At 43.7% G+C, this 26,890-nt stretch overlaps 1 protein-coding gene across 1 annotated transcript in view; it reads right to left on the reverse strand.

Annotated features, from left to right (window-relative positions):
- fig4a (FIG4 phosphoinositide 5-phosphatase a) overlaps positions 1-26,890 on the reverse strand; it is a 109,476-nt gene that overhangs the window by 73,098 nt on the left and 9,488 nt on the right. Inside the window, exons 5-11 of the mRNA XM_014205487.3 lie at positions 16,191-16,347; positions 15,446-15,496; positions 13,734-13,885; positions 13,184-13,312; positions 8,908-9,008; positions 8,207-8,369; positions 4,595-4,692 (exon numbers count right to left, since the gene is read on the reverse strand). Coding sequence (XP_014060962.1) covers positions 4,595-4,692; positions 8,207-8,369; positions 8,908-9,008; positions 13,184-13,312; positions 13,734-13,885; positions 15,446-15,496; positions 16,191-16,347 — 851 coding nt within the window. The remainder of the gene's footprint in view (positions 1-4,594; positions 4,693-8,206; positions 8,370-8,907; positions 9,009-13,183; positions 13,313-13,733; positions 13,886-15,445; positions 15,497-16,190; positions 16,348-26,890) is intronic.

Consider the following 26,890-nt stretch of genomic DNA (forward strand, 5'->3'; position numbering starts at 1 on the left):
TTTCAGTTGTTGGGTTGTAATTTGAAATACTAGATACACCAGAAGTTAATGGATATCTGTAGGAGGAATATATATGGTGGGGGTCAATTAAGGTTGGATATGAGCCAGGGGCTTGGAATGTTACTGAGTAAGGGAAAGGCAATCACATGGTTGCAGTCACTGATAAGGGTGGAGAGCTGTGGATTAGTGAGGAATGGGGACCGAGGTCAGGTCAGGTCACATTAAGGGAGAAGGAACAGTTTATTACCCACATCACTTAAACTTCCTGCGTAGCAATGAAGATGATATGTTTAGAGAAAAGGAGGAGACTTCACCTAAAGTTGGGTGTGTGTATATATACATACACACACAATTTGAAGTCGGAGGTTTACATACACTTAGGTTGGAGTCATTAAAACTTGTTTTTCAACCACTCCACAAAGGTCTTGTTAACAAACTATAGTTTTGGCAAGTCTATTAGGACATCTACTTTGTGCATGTCAATAAATTTTTCCAACAATTGTTTAGACAGATTATTTCCTTTATAAGTTACTGTATCACAATTCCAGTGGGTCAGAAGTTTACATACACTAAGTTGTCTGTGCCTTTAAACAGCTTGGAAAAATCCAGAAAATGATGTCATGGCTTTAGAAGCTTCTGATAGGCTAATTGACATCATTTGAGTCAATTGGAGGTGTACCTGTGGATGTATTTCAAGGCCTACCTTCAAACTCAGTACCTCTTTGCTTGACATCATGGGAAAATCAAAAGAAATCAGCCAAGACATCAGAAAAAAAATTGTAGACCTCCACAAGTCTAGTTCATCCGTGGGAACAATTTCCAAACGCCTGAAGGTACCAAGTTCATCTGTACAAACAATAGTACGCAAGTATAAACACAATGGGACCACGCAGCCATCATACCGCTCAGGAAGGAGACGCGTTCTGTCTCCGAGAGATGAACGTACTTTGGTGTGAAAAGTGCAAATCAATCCCAGAACAACAGCAAAGGACCTTGTGAAGATGCTGGAGGAAACAGGTACAAAAGTATCTATATCCACAGTAAAACGAGTCCTATATCGACATAACCTGAAAGGTCGCTCAGCAAGGAAGAAGCCACCGCTCCAAAACCGCCATAAAAAAGACAGACTACGGTTTGCAACAGCACATGGGGACAAAGATCCTACTTTTTTGAGAAATGTCCTCTGGTCTGATGAAACAAAAATAGAACTGTTTGACCATAATGACCATTGTTATGTTTGGAGGAAAAAGGGGAAGGCTTCCAAGCCGAAGAACACCATCCCAACCGTGAAGCACGGGGGTGGCAGCATCATGTTGTGGGGGTGCTTTGCTGTAGGAGAGACTGGTGCACTTCACAAAATAGATGGCATCATGAGGTAGGAAATGTATGTGAATATATTGAAGCAACATCTCAAGACATCAGTCAGGAAGTTAAAGTTTGGTTGCAAATGGGTCTTCCAAATGGACAATGACCCCAAACATACTTCCAAAGTTGTGGCAAAATGGCTTAAGGATAACAAAGTCAAGGTAGTGGAGTGGCCATCACAAAGCCCTGACCTCAATCCTATAGAAGATTTGTGGGCAGAACTGAAAAAGCATGTGCAAGCAAGGAGGCCTACAAACCTGACTCAGTTACACCAGCTCTGTCAGGAGGAATGGGCCAAAATTCACCCAGCTTATTGTGGGAAGCTTGTGGAAAGCTACCGGAAATGTTTGACCCATGTTAAACAATTTAAAGGCAATGCTACCAAATACTATTTGAGTGTATGTAAACTTCTGACCCACTGGGAATGTGATGAAAGAAATAAAAGCTGAAATAAATCATTCTCTCTACTATTATTCTGACATTTCACATTCTTACAATAAAGTGGTGATCCTAACTGACCTAAGACAGGGAATTTTTACTAGGATTAAATGTCAGGAATTGTGAAAAACTGAGTTTAAATGTATTTGGCTAAGGTGTATGTAAACTTCCGACTTCAACTGTATATACTACCACTGGTGTGTGTCCAAATTTGAAATTTTTGTTTCCAACCGCCGTCTCTTGTGAGACGCAGAGTAGGTGAACGGATGATCTCCGCATGTATGGTTGCCACCGTGAATCTTGGAGGAGGTGGTGTGATGGTGTGGGGGTGACAGTGTTGATGATTTATTCAGAATTCAAGGCACACTGAACCAGCATGGTTTCCACAGTGATACGCCATCTCATCTGGTTTGTGCTTAATGGGACTATCATTTGTTTTCAACAGGACAATAACCCAACATCTCCTGGCTGCGTAAGGGCTATTTGACCAAGAAGGAGAGTGATGGAGTGCTGCATCAGATGACCTGACCTCCACAATCACCCAACCTCAACCCAATTGAGATGGTTTGGGATGAGTTGGACCGCAGAGAGAAGGAAAAGAAGGCAACAAGTGCTCAGCATATGTGGGAACTCCTTCAAGAAAAGCATTCCAGGTGAAGCTTGTTGAGAGAATGCCAAGAGTGAGCAAAGCTGTAATCAAGGCAAAGGGTGGCTACTTTGAAGAATCTAAAATATATTTAGATGTTTTTTAACATGATTCCATATGTGTTATTTCAGAGTTTTGCTGTCTTCACTATTATTCTACAATGTAAAAAATAGCAAAAATAAAGAAAAACCCTTGAATGAGTAGGTGTGTCCAAACATTTGACTGGTACTGTATATACACTACTGTTCAAAAAGTTTGGGGTCACTTAGAAATGTCCTTGTGTTTGAAAGAAAAGCAAAAAAATGTGTCCATTAAAATAACATCAAAATGATCAGAAATACAGTGTAGACATTGTTAATGACTATTGTAGCTGGAAACTGCAGATTTTTTATGGAATATCCACATAGGCGTACAGAGGCCCATTATCAGCAACCATCACTATTGTGTTCCAATGGCACGTTGTGTTAGCTAATCCAAGTTTATAATTTTAAAAGGTTAATTGATCATTAGAAAACCCTTTTGCAATTATGTTAGCACAGCTGAAAACTGTTGTTCTGATTGAAGAAGCAATAAAACTGGACTTCTTTAGACTAGTTGAGTATCAGGAGCATCAGCATTTGTGGGTTCGATTACAGGCTCAAAATGGCCAGAAACAAATAACTTTCTTCTGAAACTCGTCAGTCTATTCTTGTTCTGAGAAATTAAAGCTATTCCATGCGAGAAATTACCAAGAAACTGAAGATCTTGTACAATGCTATGTACTACTTCTTTCACAGAACAGCGCAAACTGGTTCTAACCACAATAGAAAGAGTGGGAGGCCCCAGTGCACAGCTGAGCAAGAGGACAAGTACATTAGTGTCTCGTTTGAGAAACAGATGCCTCACAAGTCCTCAACTAGCAGCTTCATTAAATAGTACCCACAAAACACCATTCTCAACGTCAACAGTGACGAGGCGACTCCGGGACGCAGGCCTTCTAGGCAGAGAAAGGAAAAGCCATATCTCTGCCTGTGTTCTTTTGCCCATCTTAATCTTTTGTTTTCATTAGCCAGTCTGAGATATGGCTTTTAAGTGACACCAAACTTATTTCCGGGCAATTTGGATAACTAGGGCCACTAACAATTTATAGGGCATTCACTCCCTGCTCTAAAATGTAGAGAAAAACAGGGCAATTCAAGAGCGTGCTATAAATTAATGTCAAAATGTAGTTTCCTTTGCCCTCTCATTATCAATCACTTGTTCTTGACAGTGTTGATGAAATAAGAACGTTAATTTGCTAGTTTAGACTGAGGTGCTCTTGATTGTATCGCTTCCATATTTAGCGTTGGGAGATGGCACCCTTTGGAGGTCTTTCTGCAGGATGGACCTATCAAATCAACTTCATACCCTCGTCATTTTCATCTCCCGATCGTTGGCTTCCATTGGCTATATATTGGCGATCAATTTACATTGAGAGGGGCCGTTTCTATAGCGATTTAAAGGGAATGACTCAGAAATACACAATGAAAACAGGAACAGATTGTCTACGTGGAGGGTGGATAATGAAATTCAGTCGGTCAGCCTTCGAAATAAATATTATTTAGTCCCTATGTTGCTTTCTATTCCGTGGATTTCATTTAGAAAAAGCCCATGTTTTCACTCATGAACCTGTAGCCAATGGTTAGCTTGTCAGTTGATGTTCGAAGTTAGTGCCAATCTGCCATGAAGCAGCGCCACAGAGTTCTATTGAGCAGTGACCACTTTTTGATCATTCCGGTGAAGACATTCCATTCACTCTAAACATGCTCAATTCTCTGAGTATTTTCGTGGTAGAGACATGAGGTTTGGACTATTACTTTTCTGACGCAATTCTCTATTGAATGGACATATTTGTATAAACCTTGAATGAATGAATCATTTTATGGTGTTAACACACCACAATTTAAATGAAGTAAATGGATCCGTGGAGACAAGCTGTGGAACGATCCTTTAACTGTCCACTGATGTAACAGTATTGTAAATGGGTACTCTGAGGAAGGTTTCATCTATTGGACTCAGTTTCTACCAGAGTAATTATTCTGTTGTTCCATTAACAGTGTGACTAAGTTGTTGGTCTGAGGTGCCCTGTGGTGGGTGGTGCGGTGCAGTGAGGTGAGGTGCTGTTACCTTGACGAGGTTGAGGATGATGATGGGCGAGCCAAACCGCTGGAGCATCTGGTCAAAATGGAGGGCAGCTACATGGGCATAGGGGTCGGCCTGGTCCACTGAGACACAACAGAAAGAGGTCAGAGGTTAGAGGGCAGCTACACTACCGTTCAAAAGTTTGGGGTCACTTAGAAATGTCCTTTTTTTTTAAAGAAAAGCCCATTTTTTGTCCATTAAAATAACATCAAAATGATTGGAAATACAGTGTAGACATTGTTAATGTTGTAAATAACTATTGTTGCTAGAAAAGGCAGATTTTTCATGGAATATCCACATAGGCGTACAGAGGCCCATTATCAGCAACCATCACTTCTGTGTTCCAATGGCACGTTGTGTTAGCTAATCCAAGTTTATCATTTTAAAAGGCTAATTGATCATTAGAAAACTCTTTTGCAATTATTTTAGCACAGCGGAAAACTGTTCTTCTGATTAAAGAAGCAATAAAACTGGCCTTTAGACTAGTTGAGTATCTGGAGCATCAGCATTTGTGGATTCGATTACATGCTCCAAATGGCCAGAAACAAAGTACTTTCTTCTGAAACTCGTCAGTCTATTCTAGTTCTGAGAAATGAAGGCTATTCCATGCGAGAAATTGCCAAGAAACTGAAGATCTCGTACAACGCTGTGCACTACTTCCTTCACAGAACAGCGCAAACTGTCTCTAACCAGAATAGTAAGAGTTGGAGGCCCCTGTGCACAACTGGGCAAGAGGACAAGTACATTAGTGTGTCTAGTTTGAGAAATAGACACCTCACAAGTCCTCAACTGGCAGCTTCACTAAATAATACCCGCAAAACACCAGTCTCAACGTCAACAGTGAAGAGGGGACTCCTGGATGCTGGCTTTCTAGAGGGCAGATACATGGGCGTAGGGGTCGGCCTGGTCTACTGAGACACAACAGAGAGAGGTCAGAAGGCAGCTACATGGGTGTATAGGTAGGCCTGGTCTATTGAGGTGCAACAGAGAGAGGTTAGCTACATGGGCGTATAGGTAGGCCTGGACTACTGAGGTGTAACAGAGAGAGGTTAGCTACATGGGCGTATAGGTAGGCCTGGACTACTGAGATGCAACAGAGAGAGGTCAGAAGGCAGCTACATGGGCGTATAGGTAGGCCTGGTCTACTGAGGTGCAACAGAGAGAGGTTAGCTACATGGGCGTACGGGTCGTCCTGGTCCACTGAGACAACAGAGAGAGGTTAGCTACATGGGCATAGGGGTCGTCCAGGTCCACTGAGACACAACAGAGAGAGGTCAGAAGGCAGCTACATGGGCATATAGGTAGGCCTGGTCTATTGAGGTGCAACAGAGAGAGGTTAGCTACATGGGCGTATAGGTAGGCTTGGACTACTGAGGTGCAACAGAGAGAGGTCAGAAGGCAGCTACATGGGCGTATAGGTAGGCCTGGTCTACTGAGGTGCAACAGAGAGAGGTTAGCTACATGGGCGTAGGGGTCGTCCTGGTCCACTGAGACAACAGAGAGAGGTTAGCTACATGGGCGTAGGGGTCGTCCTGGTCCACTGAGACAACAGAGAGAGAGGTTAGCTACATGTGCAAAGGGGGTCGGCCTGGTCCATTGTGTCTGATAGGGAAGTGAGTTACTGTACATATCTTAGTGGGCAGAGCAGTCTCACAGTTACATTAGGATCACTTTAGCATCTAGTTCACTCAACTCTATTTTGACTTAGCGATGAGCAAACGTTAAGGTTTAGGATGTTAGAAGGAAAGGGGGATACCTAGTCAGTTGTACAACTGAATGCCTTCAACTGAAATGTGTCTTCCGCATTTAACCCAACCCTTCTGAATCAAAGCCATGCCACTGGCTGTATCATAAGGTAAGCAATAATGTTTGATATAATAATTCATAAGCGTTTCATAAGACCAACCAAAAGGCAACCTAGAAACATTAAGGTCATCATACCTGCTGTTGGTTATACAGTATAGTATTATTAAACTGTAACTAACACGCATTCCCATTTCCTTTCTGCCCCTCTCTCCATCATTTCACCCATCCGTTCTATTCTTTCAGTGTTATGACTTCATGTGGTGGTCACGCAGAGCCCCACACCTGCAGACAATTCAGCCAACCAAATGAAGATCTGGGTCAGTCAAACATGTTTTCCCCTCATGATCAGTCATGAGGGGAAATCAGTCATCCATTTAGGTCAGTTGTAAATGGTGATGTTGGGTAACCAGGGCGAGGGGAGGGGGGCTGACTGAAGCCATTTTATAAGGCCCTCATCCTCGTTCCCCCGTGGGTCGTCATGATTAGGACGAGGAAGCATGAAAAGGCATGCTACTCTTCCTCCCTCCCTACAAAGCTATTCACCTACTTAAGCATTTCATAAAGACAACAGGAGGCTTGTGTAACCACAGTCTCATTTTTCAGGACCGGCTGGCTGGGTGGTGACTGACCGCTATGTCCCACCAGGGTCTTCCTGATCATCTACCTGTCCTAAATTCACTACTGGCTGATGATCTTGGAGCCGACAGGCATCGTTATCGAACAAGAATTTACATGTAATTGGATATCTTTGTGTCTATGGGCTTCTATATCTGTGTGTGTGCCTGATGCCATATCGCTGAATTGATTTAATGGATTAGCTGAATGACGTTTGAGCAATAACCGTTCGTCGGGAGCTTCATGGATTTACATGGCTGAACAGCTGCACACAAGCCCAAGATCCCCATGCACAATGCCAAGCGTTGGCTGGAGTGCTGTAACGCTCTTCGCCATTGGACTCTGGAGCAGTGGAAACACATTCTCTGTAGTGATGAATCACACTTCACCATCTGGCAGTCCAACGGACGAATCTGGGTTTGGCGGATGCCAGGAGAACGCTACATGCCCCAATGCATAGTGATGTTATATCAGCAAAGGGGGGACCAACTCCATATTAATGCCCATGATTTTGTAATGAGATGTAGCAGGCGTCAACATACTTTTGGTTATGTAGTGTAGCTAGACAGATGGGAGAGGAAAGGTAAGGTCCCCATCACATAGATTTTGAGGACACTAGCTCTCTCTGTACATTACATCTCTGCATTATGCACGTAAATGTCATCCTAGGATGGACTGAAAACCAAATGGAGAATGAGAAGAAAAGATCATTTCATCTACAAATGCATACGGGCACACGCTTAAACACATCTTGGGACAAGCTCTCAATCTCTTAGGTGAATATCATCCACGATGGACTGTAGGCCAAATGGGGTAAGAGAGGATAACATCATTTAATGCAGTCGAGTCCACACACACAAACTGCAGTCTCCACCTTTTCAATCTCTGAGACCATCTGATCCTCACACACTCCCTAGGATGTATCCTGCTAGAGTCATAATGAGAAACAGAGATGGATGAAAAGAGGAGAGAAAATCTCTATCCCTCATCAATAGTAAAACATGGTCCATTTGGCCAGAGTATAGTTTATAGTATTACTACTGCTGTAAGTGCTGTAGTAATGTGTATCTTATGGCATATTGGTGATAGGGGTATGTCCAGACAGAGACCAGTAGACCACATTATATTAATGATACTGTACAGCGTATACGATATCTAATGATGATAATATCTTACATCGTATAGGTGGTTTAGGCATCATGGTGGAGATGTCCTGGGACCAATAGAGGGGAACGGAACCCCTGACCTGAACGTACGAAGAGTAACTCCCCGCCGTGAATGACATCACCGACGCATCGTGGATGATCTGCTCAGTCTCCACCTCATTGGCTACGTCGCCCTGCAGAGGACAAAACAGGTGAGGGACAATATACAGAGAGAACCACATAGAGAACCACATAGATCTACACACACTTCAACAGTTTTGACCTGTAATTGACAGGAGTGGACCATATACTGAACCAGAAAGTCAGCCCAAAATGAGCGCACACACACACACACACGCACGCACGCACGCACGCACACACACACGCACGCACGCACACACACACACACACACACACACACACACACGCACGCACACACACACGCACGCACACACACACACACGCACACACACACGCACACACACACACCTTACGAATTTCAATCCTGGCCTAAACTAAGCCGTGCGGAGGGAATAATAAATACATAATTTGGCCTCAAAAACACAGCATACTGAACCCATTTACCACCAAACTACACACACAAAAAGGAGATGCAGAGACACGGAGGTTACATTAACCTCACCCCCCCTCCTTTGTACCATGCTGCTATTATATAACACCGGGGGCGACTTCGCCCTGTTGTCGTGGCGACAAGATGAGGCAGGAGGTTACCTCGCAGTTGGCTCCTCTCTTGAGGAAGCGGGTGCCAGCGAATTTACTGGAGCGCCTGGCGATGAGGGTGACATAAACCGGACGACCGTAGATCAGGAGCTCTTCACACAGAGGTTAAGGTGGGACACACACAGATGTAACATAATAAGGCAAAGTGTCATTGGTTTCAAATAACAATTAGTAAATTATTGAAATGGTATTGTAATTCACTCGCCAGGCAAAACACCTACGATAAGAGAGATACTTGAAAGAGGGAGACAAGATGGTGGTTTGGCACTTCCCAACTTATTGTTTCACTACTGGGCAGCTAATATTCAGAAGATTTTGGTCTGGTGTAATTCTCCAAGTACCAACTGGTGCTCAATAGAAGCGCATTCTTTCCAATCATCCCCTTCTCTTCTTGAATCTGTGCCCACTATCAATGTGTCCTTCAGAGTACACTACAAATCCGATTGTGCTCTCTACTTTGAAGATCTGGAAACAATTTTGTCAGCATTTTAGACTTTCTGCCCCTTTTCTTCTACTCCCTATTTGGAACAACCATCCATCCAACTGCAAAAATCTCTGAAGCTGGAGACTCATATCTCCCTCACTAGCTTTAAGCACCAGCTGTCAGAGCAGCTCACAGATCACTGCACCTGTACATAGCCCATCTGTAAACAGCCCATCTATCTACCTACCTCATCCCCATACTGTATTTATCTTGCTCCTTTGCACCCCAGTATCTCTACTTGCACATTCATCTTCTGCACATCTACCATTCCAGTGTTTAATTGCTATATTGTAATTACTTTGCCACCATGGCCTATTTATTGCCTTAACTTACCTCATTTGCATTCACTATATAGACGTTTTGTTTTCTTTTGTTCTACTGTATTATTGACTGTATGTTTTGTTTATTCCATGTGTAACTATGTGTTGTTGTATGTGTCAAATTGCTATGCTTTATTTTGGCCAGGTCACAGTTGCAAATGAGAACTTATTCTCAACAAGCCTACCGGGTTAAATAAAGGTGAAATAAAATGAATAAAAATTTCTACCCTCCAATCTTGACCAGGCTTTTTTTTGTGGCGCGAGAGGGGTTTGGTATGTTTCAAATATGATTTTTTTTCCTTTGCCAGTTTTAATGATCTTGTAGCTAAAATGTAATTTGCCTCAATCTCTTCCGCTATTTCCAAGCTCGTAATTTTGTTAGTTCTCACTTTCCTACCTTTCCTTAATCACCTCCTAACACGTTATTAGAATTGATCCTGTCGCTCCCGTAGATATGGGGACATCTCATATGATGATGTTATGATCTCCTCTGAAAACCTCTCCCATCAATAAACTAAAGACTGACTGGGGTGGAGAACCTGACCTGACAGATGACTGGTCGGAGGAGGCACTTCTTAGGGTTAACATCTTCCTGTGCTCGGTTAAGTTTAAATCAGATCAAAGTGTTGCACAAAATTCATTACAAAAAAGGCAAAAAACTATTCATTTTTCCCCAGAGACAAATGACACGATGCTCAATGTCTCCCGCAGAGTCACATGTTTTACTCATGCTCTAAGCTGTCAAGAGTTCTGTTCCTCCTTTTTAACTACTCTCTCTAAAGGTATTAATATTGACCTGCAGTCTTGTCCTTTGATAGCTAAATTTGGACTTCAATTTGTGCTGTCTATTCTCACCTAAAGTAAAGCAGATGTAACATTTGCTTCACTCGTAGCCCGCGAAACAAATTTGGCTTAATTGGAAATCTCCCAAACCAACCACTGAGTCCTTGTCTTTTCTTAAATTTAGAGTGCATGTACTGCTAACTTTTTTCTGAGATGGCCACCTTTAATTTCCTTTTTTACAAATTACACTCTATTGAGCAAGATTAAGAACTTGGGACCAAAAGGGGGAGGGAACGGATAGTGTGTTGTGATCTGTTGTAATTGTATTTTCATATTGAATGTTAGTTTGCTTGTTTTTTGTTGTTGTTGTGTGTGTGTGTGGGGGGGGGGGGGGGGGGGGGCTTCTCCAATAAGAAAAGGGAAAAAAAAGATATTGGTACTCATGTCAAGAATTGTAAAGTGTATACGTTTATATGTCTAATTCAAAAAAGGGGGAACATTTATTTGTAATTCACTTCCTGAATTGAAATGGAATTTCCCCTGCCAATCACTGTTCCCCTCTCTCTACCCTCCATCTCCTTCTCTCTCGCACTAATTTACTAAGTCCCTCTCTTAACTCTGTTTTCCTCTTTACCTGCATCACTTCAACCCCATCACTTCCTCCATCTCTGTGCCTCTACCTTTCTTCACCCCTCCCCTCCTCAGTTTCCTTCTATGAATTATTCTGCCTGGGTTTCTCTGGGAATAGAACCATGAGAGAAGGATGGCTTCCAGGAACCGTTGTCTAAACCCAGCGTCTGCAATGTGGCCCCCACTGCCCCTCTAACCAGCCAACGTGGTGAGACACACACACACACACACACACACACACACACACACACACACACACACACACACACACACACACACACACACCACTCGTGCTATTCAGAAATGTTTGCTGTAAACCAGTGGTCCTCAACTGGTTGTCTCGGGACCCAAATTGAACTAAATTCTTTCAGTCGCAACCCAATATTAGCATCCCATTTTGCTGTTGTTGTTGCAAAAATACAATCTGGAAAACTATTTTGAATGCTATATTGATAGTAAATGTAGGAATTACATGATAAGGGAACAACATTCCCACCTTTTTCCATTGTCAAAAACTCTAATTTGCCAATATTCTTGATGAAGAATGTTAATAAGCTGACTGGTTTGAGACCACAAAAATCAACCAAATCCGCTAAACAGCACTACTAATACCTCTAGAAACATGAAAATACTGTGATTGAAAAAATAGAATCAGATAAAAAAATATATAAGTAGGCTCATCATCATTTCCACACACTTTCTCCATAGTTTTAGTTGTTTAAGTTCAGACTGAAGTATTTTTGTTTATACTATCCATTTCCTCTTTCATCTCTCCATCACTGGGATACTGGGGAGTTCACTTATTCATCTCATGACTGTGGAGGAGGTGATTCATTATTACTTGCGTATATAAAAAGCCAAGAACAACTTCAGTCAAGCAGAAGAGTCGTTAGCTAAAACCTCTCATGGCTAAGAGGTGCAATGAATGGTTATAATGTCTTAATGTCTGCTTATAAGATCTGCACTGACGGATAGTTAAACTGGGCTCTCAAAATCAGGGACACAATTCATCAGATTTAGTTATTCTCAAGCACTTCTACCCAAGCCCCAAGCATCCACACTCAAATATGCATCAATATAACCAAACCATGCATCAATATAACCAAATGTAGGCATATATTTTGTTTCAAGTGTGTTTTTCTTTGGCTTAGTGGAGACATTAGCTGTGCTTTCCTAGTCTAAACAAACAGAAACAGTCTAGCTAACCTAATCACTTTTTTATTTTCCACCTCATACCAGATGGGCAAAGCATGCAAATGCGCTACTGTTTTCATACCTGATAAGCATTGCTTCATATTTTTATATAGACCATAATATAAACACAAATCGCTTAATGCAGCTTAGCAGACTGGCGAGCATCTGGCTCATTAGGTATTCCATGTGCCCCCCAAACAAAAACAAACACAAAAATGGTATTCCATGTGTTGTGTTACAAGAGGCAGGCACACACTTTCCAGTGAGCAGCATGCCAGACACATGATGGGGAGTGGAGGAGGCGAGGGAAAGAACACAAGAGGAATAAAGTTCTGTCTTCTAAAGGCTAACTGTCAAAAGACAGACGGACAGAAAGATGGAGGTCCGCAAACAACATGTCCACTCCGACAATGAGAGCGGTAAAAGACTGATAAAAATATATTGAATGCATTAACAAAATGACCATTGTAGATGATAAATGATGGTAATTAAGGGTAAATGTACTACTGGTGATACAGGTGTGCCATCCCCGCAGCCTCAGCAATGGATTAGTTCACTGAGGCAGGCGTGAGTAAGACAGGTGTCTCGTGTGCCAGAAAATAAATTAAATGTATTTATTTACAAATATATATGCGACTGCTCGGTAAAAAAAAGAAAACTCGGTCAACCAGCAGCCTATTGATCAAACAATAAACCAGTCGATTAAATGGGGTCAGCCCTAGTGGATACCAACATCTGGAACATGGCAAAAGCACCAAGTCACTGACACAAGCACACATGCACATTTGCAGCACCTGACTACTAAACTGAACACTCTACTTCTACAGGTCGTAACCAGGCAGGAGGAAAAGGATACTGGACTGGCCACAGAAGCCATGGATGATGTACATGAGCCAATCAGGATGCACCGTGTCCTTGACGCGCTCCAGGAGCTTGCCGTTCCACACGTACTTGGCGTACGGTTCACTCTGGAGGCCGTGGAACACTGCAGTGGAACCATTACATAGGAACACAAAACACCACAGAACAGCTTACATGGACAGGATCAAGGAGGGGATGGTTTACCACCGATACAGTAGATTAGAACATGGAAAATGAATTGAGGAGAGACAGATGAGCTGAATAAAGACTTTGGTTTTGGGCTAGTAGTGATGTCCTGATCAACCTTTTAGCTGGTGAATGGCTTTATGAGTGGCTTGAGTTGTGAGGATCTTTTTCTCTTTGGGACCACTGACTGACAACGGTTATAAGATCAAGAAAACATAACCAAGTGTAACATACAAATCCTTTTTTTGTGATAACAAATGAAAAGAAATGTGTTCAATAGAGTGTATTCACATGTTTTAAAAGTGGAAAAAGTGGAACTGGAGTTTAGGGAGAGTGTGAGAGGGCAGGAGCTGTCTGACCTTGTGTGGGCAGGCCCTCGTCCTCGAAGATGTCGAAGCTGTCCTGCTGTCTGCTGCTCCGTGTGTGCACCTCCTCCACTGTGCCCGGGTCACACGGGCTATGCAGCAGCGTCAGGTTGTACTGCAGGGAGTGGCTCAGGTCATAGCTGTAGCTGGGGGGGGGGTTCAAAGTTCATAGGTGAAAAGGTCAACGAGGAAGAAGAACAACACTTCGATAATCAGAAATCAATGAGATGGATGAATGGAGTGATGCGTAAAAAGAATAATGATAGAGGAATGACCGGGAAAAAATCATTTTGTTTTACACCTGACAGTACGTCTATTTTTTTAAATATATTTTTTCTTGACGATATACAATGTTTTTTTCCTTGAGGATATAAAAAAGGTAGGGTCCAAAATGTATCTTGACCTGTCGCTAGGGAGAAAAATTACCAGCTTGACAACAAATCTGTGTGAGAACTAATAGAAGGTCATCTGTGGAGCGAGTCGTGACTACACTAAGTCAATACGGACCCTTTCAGTACAGGTTAACCTTTAGTACAGCTACTGCTACAGTGGGCTTTAGATGGTAAGTGTTGAAGGGCATGATTCCAAGAGGAGTTACGGGTACACCAGATGGGTATTTTGAGCTCTCTGTGTGTCACTCTGGCTTAATGACGAAAAACTGACAGACACTTCAGAAAGGAGTCCAAACAGTACTTTAATGATACATAACTATTGGTGGCAGTGATGTCATCTCTTACGTGTTTTTGTAAGAGAATTCAATGAAAGAAAAGAAAATCAAATTCAATGGATGGATAGATAGAAATAAACAATAACCGTTTGTTACAATGAGATGCACACTGAGATAAAAACATTAGGAACACTTTCCTAATATTGAGTTAATCCCTTTTTGCCCTCAGAACAGCCTCAACTCGAATGGGAATGGACTCTACAAGGTGTCGAAAGCATTCCACAGGGATGATGGCCCATGTTGACTCAAATGCTTCCCACAGTTATGTCAAGTTGGCTGGATGTCCTTTGGGTGGTGGACCATTCTTGATACACACAGGAAACTGTTGAGTGTGAAAAACCCAGCAGCGTTGCAGTTCTTGACACACTCAAATCGGTGCACCTGGCAAACTCTGTTCAAAGACACTTAAATCTTTTGTTTTCCCCATTCCCCCTCTGAATAGCACACATACACAATCCATGTCTCAACAGTCTCAACTCTTAAAAATCCTTCTTTAACCCGTCTCCTCCCCTTCATCTACACTGATTGAAGTGGATTTCAATAAGGGATCATAGCTTTCACCTGGTCAGTCTGTCATGGAACGTGTTTTGTACACTCAGTGTATATTTGTGTACATTTAATGAGGAGGATGTTGATACATAAATCCATAAGAGCGTGGCTCTGTCCTCGCTCACTGATTCATAACATCACTGTAATAAAATATCCAGTCTTGAAAGTGTGTGTGTATATGTGTATGCACGTGAGAGAGATAACCTCAGATATACTGTACATCTTGTGTGACATTTGTTCCAACAAAGTAACATACAAAAAAAGTGTGAAAAAAAAGTCTGAATAGCGTTTGACAGGTTCCATACTGCAGCAAACACCTGAGCCTCCTGATCACCAAGGCTTGTGACAAACAAAAGCATTGACTTGACAAACAACAGAAGAGCGATGCGGAGGAGTGGGTATTTTTTAAATCTCACACACACTTACTTACCTGAAGTAGAAGTTACTGGACAGGTCCACATTCTGAAAGATCCTCACGTATCTATAAGAGGAGAAATAAACAGTCCAAATCTCTTATGGTTATGACCTGCACCAATGACATAATACTGGTTGTGACTAGACGGAGTACAGCTATGACCGGAATTGACTTTTCGTGAGAGTTCAGGAGAGCATTTGATCTAACCCTAACCCCTTTCCTAACATTAACCTAATTCTCCTAACCTGCCACGTGGCTGCGTAAGTTCTCCTAACCTGCTACTTCTGGTCGTAGCTGTATCCCACCTAGTCAGAACCTCTAGTACTAGTGGCAGGAGTTTTTCCTGTCGCATCACCACAGTCACATCACTGGAGTTGTCACGTCACATAGGAAACAGTCCTAGGCTTTGAGATATAACATACATGTTACCTTCTCATCTCAATGAAAAGGGGAGGCAAAAAAATGCCATAATCATTTGCTGTGCACAGCAGGTTATATAGACCCATATACTGAGTGATCCTTAGCTGGTCACACTTGGTTAGTGGGTCAGTGAAGTCGTCACACTGTGGTGTGTGTGTGTGTGTGTGTGTGTGTGTGTGTGTGTGTGTGTGTGTGTGTGTGTGTGTGTGTGTGTGTGTGTGTGTGTGTGTGTGTGTAAATTGTGAGAGAAACAAGAGAGAGAACGAGGAAAGTGGAAGGAAAGGAGAAAATCTCTAGTGTGGTGTGAGATGTTGGGTTTAAAACTGTTGACCTACTGTACCTGGCCTCGTCAGGATGTGTCACCCTCACTGAGTCATTGGGGATGTAGATCATGTTAGTATCCTCTATCTTGTATATGGAGTGACCACCAATGTCGGCCATCTTCCTCCGCTTGGTGATCAACACGAGGTAATAACCCTCAAGGAATCGGACAAAGCCTGCAAGACCAGGACAATGAATACACATGAACAGCACATATAAGATTAGTATTACTATAGGACACCTCAAACAACCCAGATAACTTATACAACTCTTATGCAACTCATATGAAACTTTTAACATTAACCTTTTCATCCTCAATGTTTTTTTCAAGACACATTTTCATACATCTATGTACAATATCTATTCTCATCTCAACAATCAAATGAGTGCCTATCTATGTGTGTGTGTCTTCATGATAGATGAGACCACTTGTTATTCATGCTGCATGACCACAACACACTCACAGTCTGTTCATCTGTCTTACATCATTCATTATCACCTTCAAAATCTTTATTTTAAGATATATATTTTCAATTACAAAATAATATGCTTTCAGTCCTGGAATGTGTATTCACTACTGTAATACACAGAGATATACTGCTTCACGGAAAAGCAGAATAGATGTTCTCTGAGAGCTTATTTTTGTTTGTCATTCATATTAGTCAGGCTGTTTTCATATGATCTCTTCTTGGAGGTCATGGACCACTAGAAACACAGACCACTAGCGCCATGTCGCTTGGACCAGTGTTTCGCAAACTTGGTCCTGGGCCCCCACTCGGATTTACGTTAATGGGAGGGGATGAGACCATAGGCAAATCTACAGGTTACGCATCCTCCTGGAGAAAATAACCTACTGGAGATAGATGAGAGAAACCTCCATAGAAACAGCATAGGACATAAATTCATGTGGATAAATGATATGAAGCATAAATGGTTTGAGGATTGGGGATGAGAGAATGGACATTTTGTACCTCAAAATGATACCCTTACCCATTTTACACCATCAGAACCACCAATTGTCTTGCCGTGAAACATTGACATTCAATTTCCCTGCTTTGTCTGGGTCGGTGTGAGCAATTTCCTAGATCAGTGGTTCCCAAATTGAACTCAGTCCGGCTTTCAACTTACTCTTGAAAGTTGTAATAGTAGAATGCAAAAGGTGTCATTTAGAAATTGTGTAGTGCATCATCAGTTCCTCTTGTCATTGCAAACCTTAGAGAGCTATTTGTCCAATGCTGGAAGATGTGACATTAGTGCTAGTACGAACTTGGACCCAGGCGCAGAGAAACACAGCAGGCAGAGGTAAGGGTAAATCCAGAAAATGTACTTAAGGTCTTCATAGCAAAACAACAAAGCAAGGGCACACAAGAACACAGAACAAAACAGGAGATCTGAGCAACTGGCCCAGTCCACAGAGAAACCTGAATAGTCATCTAGCAGGTGATCCAAATAAGCCCAATCAGGGTCACCTGGATACTACAAGTAACCCAAGGGTGGTCTCCAGCGGCAACCTCAGGTGTACACTCAAGGGAGAAAACCTGACCTGTGACAGGACCCCCCTCAAGGAACGGCTCCTGACGTTCCACCAGGGGTAGCTGAACGTCGACGGAAGTCCGAATGAGTCCGGGGTCCAAAATGTCCCGGGCCGGAATCCAGGAACGTTCCTCAGGCCGTAACCCTTCCAGTCCACGAGGTTCTGAGTCCCTCGCCGGAACTGACGACTGGAGAGGATGCGTCGCACCGTGTAGGCTGGCTGTCCCGCAATCATGCGAGGCGGGGGTGGAGGCCGAGTGGCCGGAACCAGAGGACTGAACACCACAGGCTTGAGTCTGGAAATGTGGTAGGTGGGATGAACCCTCATGGACCGGGGAAGACGAAGACGATAGGCCACTGGATTGATGCGCTGTAGAAACTTGAATGGCCCAACGTGCCGGGGAGCCAACTTTCTAGATTCCATGTGTGGAGGCAGATCCCTAGTAGACAACCAGACCATCTGGCCTGGACGCAGGAGGGGACTCGGGTGGCGATGACGGTTGGCCTGTCTCTGAACCCAAGCTGAGGACCTCAGGCGCGCATGAACGAGCCCTCTTCCAGGTCTGGCGGCAACGAGTGATGAGGCTTTGAGAGGAAGGAACCATCACTTAAAATCTCCTGATCTGGAAACAGGGGGGGACTGCTAACCGTACAACACCTGGAATGATGACAGGCCAGTGGAGGAACACTAGAGAGTGTTGTGTGCATACTCCACCCAGGGAAGGTGCGGACTCCAAGTGGCGGGGTTTGCGGACACACAGCACCATAAGGCGGTCTCCAGATCCTGGTTTACCCACTCAGTTTGACCGTTGGACTGAGGATGATAACCTGAGGACGGACTGGCTGATAACCCCACAAGAGTACAGAATGCTCTCCAAAATCTGGAGGCAAACTGGTTGCCCCAGTCGGAAGACTCTGTCCCGAGGAAGTCCGTGAAGATGGAAAACATGCTGAATGACCAGCTGAGCAGTCTCACGGGTAGATGGTAGCTTAGGCAGCGGAATGAAATGTGCTGCCTTGGAAAAGCGGTCCACAATGACCAGGATGACCGTGTCTCCCTCTGAGGATGGAAGGCCCGTGATGAAATCCATAGAGAGGTGGGACCAGGGTCGAGAAGGTGTTGGCAGTGGATGAAGAAGCCCCAGAGGCTGCTGACAAGGAGTCTTGTTCCGGGAACATGTCGGACTGGCAGCCACAAAGGTCTGAGTGTCCGCCTCCGCCGAGGTCCACCAAAACCTCCGCCTCAAAAACTCTAGCATTCGCTGCCCTCCCGGATGAGAGGTGAGACGCGACGAGTGATCCCACTGAAGTACCTTGGACCGTGACCCAAGAGGAACAAACAGTCTGTTAGTTGGACAGCCGTCTGGAACTGCCTCCCTACCTTGCACCTCCCTCAGTACAGTCTCTATACCCCAGGACACCAGCGCGAGGATGAGCGACCTGGGGATGATGGATTCAAGTGAGAGAGGGCATCCGGACTGGCGAGAGAGGGCATCCGGCTTCACGCTCTTAGACCCCGGACGGTAAGATAATGTGAATCTGAACCGAGTGAAGAAGAGAGCCCAAAAAGCCTGTCGTGGGTTGAGGCGTTTAGCCTCCTAGATATAGACCAGGTTCTTGTGGTCAGTCCAAACCGTAAAGCGATGTTCCGAGCCCTCCAACCAGTGCCGCCACTCCTCCAAAGCCAGTTTGACTGCAAGAAGCTCCCGATTGCCGACATCATAGTTCCTCTCTGCTGGAGTGAGACGCCTGGAGAAGAAGGCACAGGGATGAAGCTTTTGGTCTTTCACCGAGCGCTGAGACAGAACCGCCCCCACCCCAACGTCAGAGGCATCCACCTCTACCACGAAGGGAAGAGAAGGATCCGCATGAACGAGAATGGGTGCAGAAGAAAACTGATGTTTCAGGTCCTGGAACGCCTTCTCAGCAGCAGGGGTCCAGCATACATGCCTAGCCAAGCCCTTGGTGAGCGTTGTCAACGGCGCCGCCACAGCACTAAAGTTCCTCACAAATCTCCGGCAGAAATGAGCAAAACCCCAAAAACGCTGAACTTGCTTGACCATGCTGGGTCGAGGCCAGTTGACCACCGATCCTACCTTTTGGGAGTCCATCAGTACACAGCCCTGAGACACGATACACTCCAGGAAGGAGATCTGAGGAACGTGAAACTCACACTTTTTGGGCTACACAAACAAGTGATGAGCGAGAAGTCTGAAGAACCTGGCGGGCATGTTGGACGTGTTCAACCATGCACTTGGAGAAGATGAGGATGTCATCCAGGTACACAAACATTAACTGGTGAAGGAAGTCGCGCAGCACATCATTAGCCAGGGCCTGGAAAACAACAGAAGCATTAGTAAGTCCAAACGGCGTGACCCGGCACTCATAATGTCCATTAAGGGTGTTGAACGCTGTCTTCCACTCGTCTCCCTGTCTGATGCGCACCAGACTGTACGCATTCCGTAAATCCAATTTAGAGAAAACCGTAGCTCCCTGGAGTCTCTCAAAAGCTGATGACATAAGAGGAAGGGGGTAACGGTTCTTGATGGTAATGTTATTTAAACCCCGGTAATCGATACAGGGACATAATCCCCCATCCTTCTTCCCAACAAAGAAAAAACCCGCTCCTGCAGGTGAAGTGGATGGAGGAATAAAAATCAGCTGCCAGCGCCTCCTTAATATAACTGTTCATGGCTGCAGTCTCTGGACCTGAGAGAGAATACAGCCCTCCTCTCAGAGGAGTGGTAACGGACAGGAGGCCGATGGCAGAATCGTAGGGCCTGTGAGGTGGTAGTTTGCTGGCCCTTTGTTTTCTGAACACCTGACCCAATTCCCAGGAATCCCGAGGTACGTGGGAAAGATCAGGTTTGTCATTCCCAGCCAGTGGAACAGGAGGATCAGGAGTCTCCAGACAAGCAGGACCGGAAAGGTGTGGAGAGAGCTGCTGGCAGGTGAACTGGCATGAAGGATTCCATCCCAGAACTCTTCCCGAAGGCCAAGCAATTTGAGGATTATGGGTGGAAAGCCACAGATGTCCAAGAACCAGGGGAAGCTCAGGAGAGTCCACCAGATGTAACTGGATAAGCTCCACATGGTCATCCAGAACTCGTAGCTGAACAGGCATGGTGAGATGCTTCACCTTCCCAGACCATAGGGGTTGACCATCCAGCGCAGTGACCAACAACGGAGTGTCCAGCTTAGTGAGTGACAGCCTCTGTTGGTGAGCTAACGTGCAATCCAGGAAACAGATGGTAGCCATAGCCGAATTGAGAACCCTGATGGAGTACAGGACAAGGAGGCCCAGCATACGGCAGTGGAACAAATGAAGAATGGACTCCCTCAGCGGGGCCCGAAACACTGGAACCAACTCGGGACCCCTCCGTCCTCTCATGACGACGTTCCCGAAGCCGGTTGTCAATCCGGATGGCCAGAATGATAAGCTCCTCCAGAGTGTCAGGGTTGTTCCGGGAAGCCAGTTCATCCTTGAGAACCTCGCTGAGTCCGTTCAGAAAAACTGAGTGAAGTGACTCTATATTCCAACCGCTCTCAGCGGCGACCGTCCGAAAGTCAATGGCGTAATCAGCTACACTCCGGCTGCCCTGCTGAAGCGCAATGAGTCTTTGAGCAGCGTTCCTGCCACTGATTGGGTGATCAAAAACCCTCATCTCCTGGGTGAAGCTTTGCCAATTAAAACAAATGTCTGATTGCTGCACCCAGATGGCCGTGGCCCAGGCCAGAGCCCGCCCTGAGAGCAAGGAAATGACATATGCTACGCTCGGTGGGAAACGTTGAGGCCTGCAGCTCGATGACCAGCGAACATTGGAGCAGGAACCCACGACACCTCCCAGAATGCCCCTCATAGCGCTCTGGTGCTGGGAGAGGAGGCTCCCGTGGGGAGGAAGGCGATGAGCTGGTAGGAAGTGGAGGGTTAGAAACCACCACAGGTGCAGCAGCAGTTGCTCCAGTCTGTCCCGTCTGCAGAGTGAACACAAGAGTTCCTAAATCCTCCAACAATGTCTTCAGCCATGCCTCATGGCGACCAATCACTGTTCCATGTGAGTGAGAGCCGACTGTAAGTGGTGGAGCTGAGTGTCCCTCGGACGGCAGAGACATCTCTGCTGGGACCATTTTGAGGCTCAGGTCTATTGTGACATTAGTGCTAGTACGAACTCAGAACCAGGCACAGAGAAACACAACAGGTAGGGTAAGGGTAAATCCAGAATATTTACTTAAGGTCTTCATTGCACAACAACAAAGCAAGGGCACACGAGAACACTGAACAAAACAGGAGACCTGAGCAACTGGCCCAGTCCACAGAGAAACCTAAATAGTCATCCAGCAGGTGATCCCAATAAGCCCAATCAGGGTCACCTGGATACTAGAAGTAACCCAAGGGTGTTCTCCAGTGGCAACCTCAGGTAGTACACTCAAGGGAGAAAACCTGACCTGTGACAGAAGGGGGGGCCTGAGTGAAAAGGTTTGAGAACCCCTGTTCTAGATCACCATCCAGCTGAATACAGAGGACTTCCAAGAAATGTTTCTCTGCAGGCCATGCCGTGTTACCTATGTACCTCTGCAGGCAATGCCGTGTTACCTACGTACCTATGTACCTCTGTAGGCCATGCCGTGTTACCTACGTACCTATGTACCTCTGTAGGCCATGCCGTGTTACCTACGTACCTATGTACCTCTGTAGGCCATGCCGTGTTACCTACGTAGTCAATTGCATTGATAGTCAATTTCAGATAGAAAAATAGATTGGGTGTCTGTGGGTGTGAATGTTTAAACTTTAAACAAAATTAGTGCTGAACGATTAACTGAAAAGTTGGTTATTTTTCAGTTTTTAAACAACTAATTGACCGATGTCAGTTCAATTATTTGAATTCCAATTCTCAATGCCCCAATTGCGTTGCAGTTTCTCTAGAGATAAATCAGATCATGTCCGAATTGTGAGATGTAAGTAGGGAGTTGTAATTTCCAACAGACCAATGTTATACATAATTATCACGTTTTCAGCGCTAAACTAACTACAATGACCATAATCCATTGCACACCTGTTTCTTTTAGCCTGCGACATAAAGGCATGAGAATGCCTGATCAAAAGGGTACTTTGAGAGCAATTGCTTCACGAGGTATTTATGGAGGGCCTAGTTTCTGCTAGTTCTTCCTTTCAATTCAGACCTAGACAACCAGGTGAGGGGAGTTCCTTACTAATTAATGTCCTCATCAATCAAGTACAAGGGAGGAGCAAAAATCTGCAGACACTTGGCCCTCCGTGGAGTTTGACACATGATCTAAGTGATTATTGGTATTTAGGAGTATGCCTTATTTATTTTGAAGAACTACTAAAATGGTGATTTTCTCAGACAGCATAGGCAGCAGCTTTATAGAGAGGAGATAATAACTTGGAATGAATTAATAAAATCAAATTGAACAAATGTAATATACACAACAACTGAAGTATTTTATTTAAAAGTAAAGTAATGTGAATAAATGGTTAATAAGTCAGAAGCAGTAATGGGCAGTCACTACCACCATGGGACTTTCCTTACTTGTTTTATTCTGTGTAGTTACACAATTCAATCCACATAATGCATTTAATGTTGGGTTTTTTTCAAGATTGAAACCGAAATCGTGATAATTTTTTTATAATTGAACTGAGACTACCTCAAAAAGCAGTAGTCGCTCAGCCCTATACTAAATTAAAATCGCAGAGCAGTTATCAAAAAACATTATTTTCCGTGTTATAGGCTATAAAAGGCCTGGGAAAGTTGTTGAAAATAAAATCAGAGGGACTTTAGGCCACTTTGGTGAATTTGAGAGGCGTGCAAAGACATGTTTTTCTGCCTGGCCCCTCCCCCCCTCTCTCCCTTGTGCTAGCTTGTGGGGGGCGTATTCATTATTCTTTGAGAGATACAGCTTTCCATTGAGAGATACAGCTTTCCATTGAGAGATACAGCTTTCCATTGTGAGATACAGCTTTTGATTGAGAGATACAGCTTTTGATTGCAGATAGATAGAACCATGCACTAGGCCTGACTGTCTGCCTGGTGGCCGACCTGCATACTGTGCCCCTCCCCTCTCTCTTCCTGTCCCTGGCTCGCTATGAAAGTGCTTATTTTCTCAGAAAGTCTCCTCCGTTTCAAAAACACTGAATCTTAGGAGTCGACTCAAAAAAAAAAATCACCATTCTGCACTAACTGTAATTTTTATTCAGACATTTGGAACAACACAAATAAATAATCATAACATTTGAAACTATATAAATATAACAATATATACAAAAATAAGAAATATCAAAAAGAAGTAATAAAGACGAATAGAAACAAATTTGTGTTGATTTGGCACTCGAGCATCAATACATTACCCATCCCCCAACACTGTAAACTAAGAGTCATGACTAAACCAATTCACCTTGGTGGTGTGCAGACTGGTTTTATATTATTCTTAATGATTTCGCACAAACCAGAAAAAAATTCTACAATATGTCTGTGAAACTATATATTCGCAGTATTATGAATGAATTGTGGTTTATTTGGTAGCATTTCGTAGTGACTGATTTTACTAACTGCATTAGTACTGTACAAAAAGTTAGAGGTGCGCTATTTGATAGATTCCCCCACTCCTCCTACCTTGGGTTTCCAGTGGGTAGACCTGAGGTCAACCTACCCCCGCCCCCACCCCATCTCGTACTTCTGAGTGGCAGTACTAGCCTGCCTAGCTCACAAACTAGAAATCAGGGAGCCCACTCTGACAAGGTTAATTGACGCACAGTCCCACACGGTGACAAGATATCATTGACGTGACGTGCAAATGAGTGCTAGAAAACCGATCTCTCAAATGTCACCATTAGGATTTTGTTTTGTGCGGGCGCCCCGACAAGTTACCGCCTTAGGTGGGTGCCCATGTCGCCTATACCTAAATCCGCCACTGCGTCCAGGAATCAATTATTTTGGAGTCCACTCTACACTATGTGATCACAAAAGTAGTGAACTGTACCTTTACTACTCCTGTATGAGTGCACCTAAATAGCAGCATCCCCCACCCCCATATAGTTTTAATGTAAAAAATGTGTGTGTGTGTGTGTGTATATATATATATATATATATATATATATATATATATATATATATATATATATATATATATATATATATATATATATATATATATATATATATATATATATATATATATATATATATATACACACACACACACACACACACACACACACACACACACACACACAAAGTTGAAGTCAGAAGTTGACATACACCTTAGCCAAATAAATTTAAACTCAGTTTTTCACAATTCCTGACATTTAATCCTAGTAAAAATTACCCGTCTTAGGTCAGTTACGATCACCACTTTATTTTAAGAATGTGAAATGTCAGAATAATAGTAGAGAGAATGATTTATTTCAGCTTTTATTTCTTTCATCACATTCCCAGTGGGTCAGAAGTTTACATACACTCAATTAGTATTTGGTAGCATTGCCTTTAAATTGTTTAACTTGGGTCAAACGTTTCAGGTAGCCTTCCACAAGCTTCCCACAATAAGTTGGGTGAACTTTGGCCCATTCCTCCTAAGAGAGCTGGTGTAGGATTGAGGTCAGGGCTTTGTGATGGCCACTCCAATGCCTTGACTTTGTTGTCCTTAAGCCATTTTGCCACAATTTTGGAAGTATGCTTAGGGTCATTGTCCATTTGGAAGACCCATTTGCGATCAAGATTTAACTTCCTGACAGATGTCTTGAGATGTTGCTTCAATATATCCACATCATTTTCCTACCTCATGATGCCATCTATTTGTGAAGTGCACCAGTCCCTCCTGCAGCAAAGCACCCCCACAACATGATGCTGCCACCCCCGTCCTACACGGTTGGGATGGATGTTCTTCGGCTTGCAAGCCTCCCCCTTTTTCCTCCAAACATGAGGATGGTCATTATGGCCAAACAGTTCTATTTTTGTTTCATCAGACCAGGGGACATTTCTCCAAAAAGTACGATCTTTGTCCCCATGTGCAGTTGGAAATCGTAGTCTGGCTTTTTTATGGCGGTTTTGGAGCAGTGGCTTCTTCCTTGCTGAGCGGCCTTTCAGGTTACTTCGATATAGGACTTGTTTACTGTGGATATAAATACTTTTGTACCTGTTTCCTCCAGCATCTTCACAAGGTCCTTTGCTGTTGTTCTGGGATTGATTTGCACTTTTCACACCAAAGTACGCTCATCTCTTGGAGACAGAATGCGTCTCCTTCCTGAGCGGTATGACTGCTGCGTGGTCCCATGGTGTTTATAGTTGGGTACTATTGTTTGTACAGATGAACGTGGTACCTTCAGGCGTTTGAAAATTGCCCCCAAGGATGAACTAGACTTGTGAAGGTTTACACATTTTTTTCTGATGTCTTGGCTGATTTTCTTTTGATTTTCCCATGATGTCAAGCAAAGAGGAACTGAGTTTGAAGGTAGGCCTTGAAAGACATCCACAGGTACACCTCCAATTGACTCAAATGATGTCAATTAGCCTATCAGAAGCTTCTAAAGCCATGACATCATTTTCTGGAATTTTCCAAGCTGTTTAAAGGCACAGTCAACTTAGTGTATGTACACTTCTGACCCACTGGAATTGTGATACAGTGAATTAAGGGAAATAGTCTGTCTGTAAACAATTGTTGAAAAAATTACTTGTGTCATGCACAAAGTAGATGTCCTGACCGACTTGCCAACATTAACAAGAAATTTGTGGAGTGGTTGAAAAACTAGTTTTAAATGACTCCAAACTAAGTGTATGTAAACTTCCAACTTCAACTGTGTAATATATATATCTCACACTACCGTTCAAAAGTCTGGGGTCACTTAGAAATGTCCTTGTTTTCCATGAAAACATGCATGAAAAGAGTTGCAAAATGAATAGGAAATAGTCCAGACGTTCGTTCACAAGGTTATAAATAATGATTTTTCATTGAAATAATAATTGTGTCCTTCAAACTTCGCTTTTGTCAAAGAATCCTCCATTTGTAGCAATTACAGCCTTCTAGAATGCCAAAGGTCTACTTGTCAATTTGTTTAGGTAATCTTAAGAGATTTCATCCCATGCTTCCTGAAGCACCTCCCACAAGTTGGATTGGCTTGATGGGTACTTCTTACGTACCATACGGTCAAGCTGCTCCCACAACAGCTCAATA

This window comes from Salmo salar, chromosome 06 (genome assembly GCF_965601325.2).
Source record: "Salmo salar chromosome 06, fSalSal1, whole genome shotgun sequence".
Taxonomy (NCBI): Eukaryota; Metazoa; Chordata; class Actinopteri; order Salmoniformes; family Salmonidae; genus Salmo; species Salmo salar.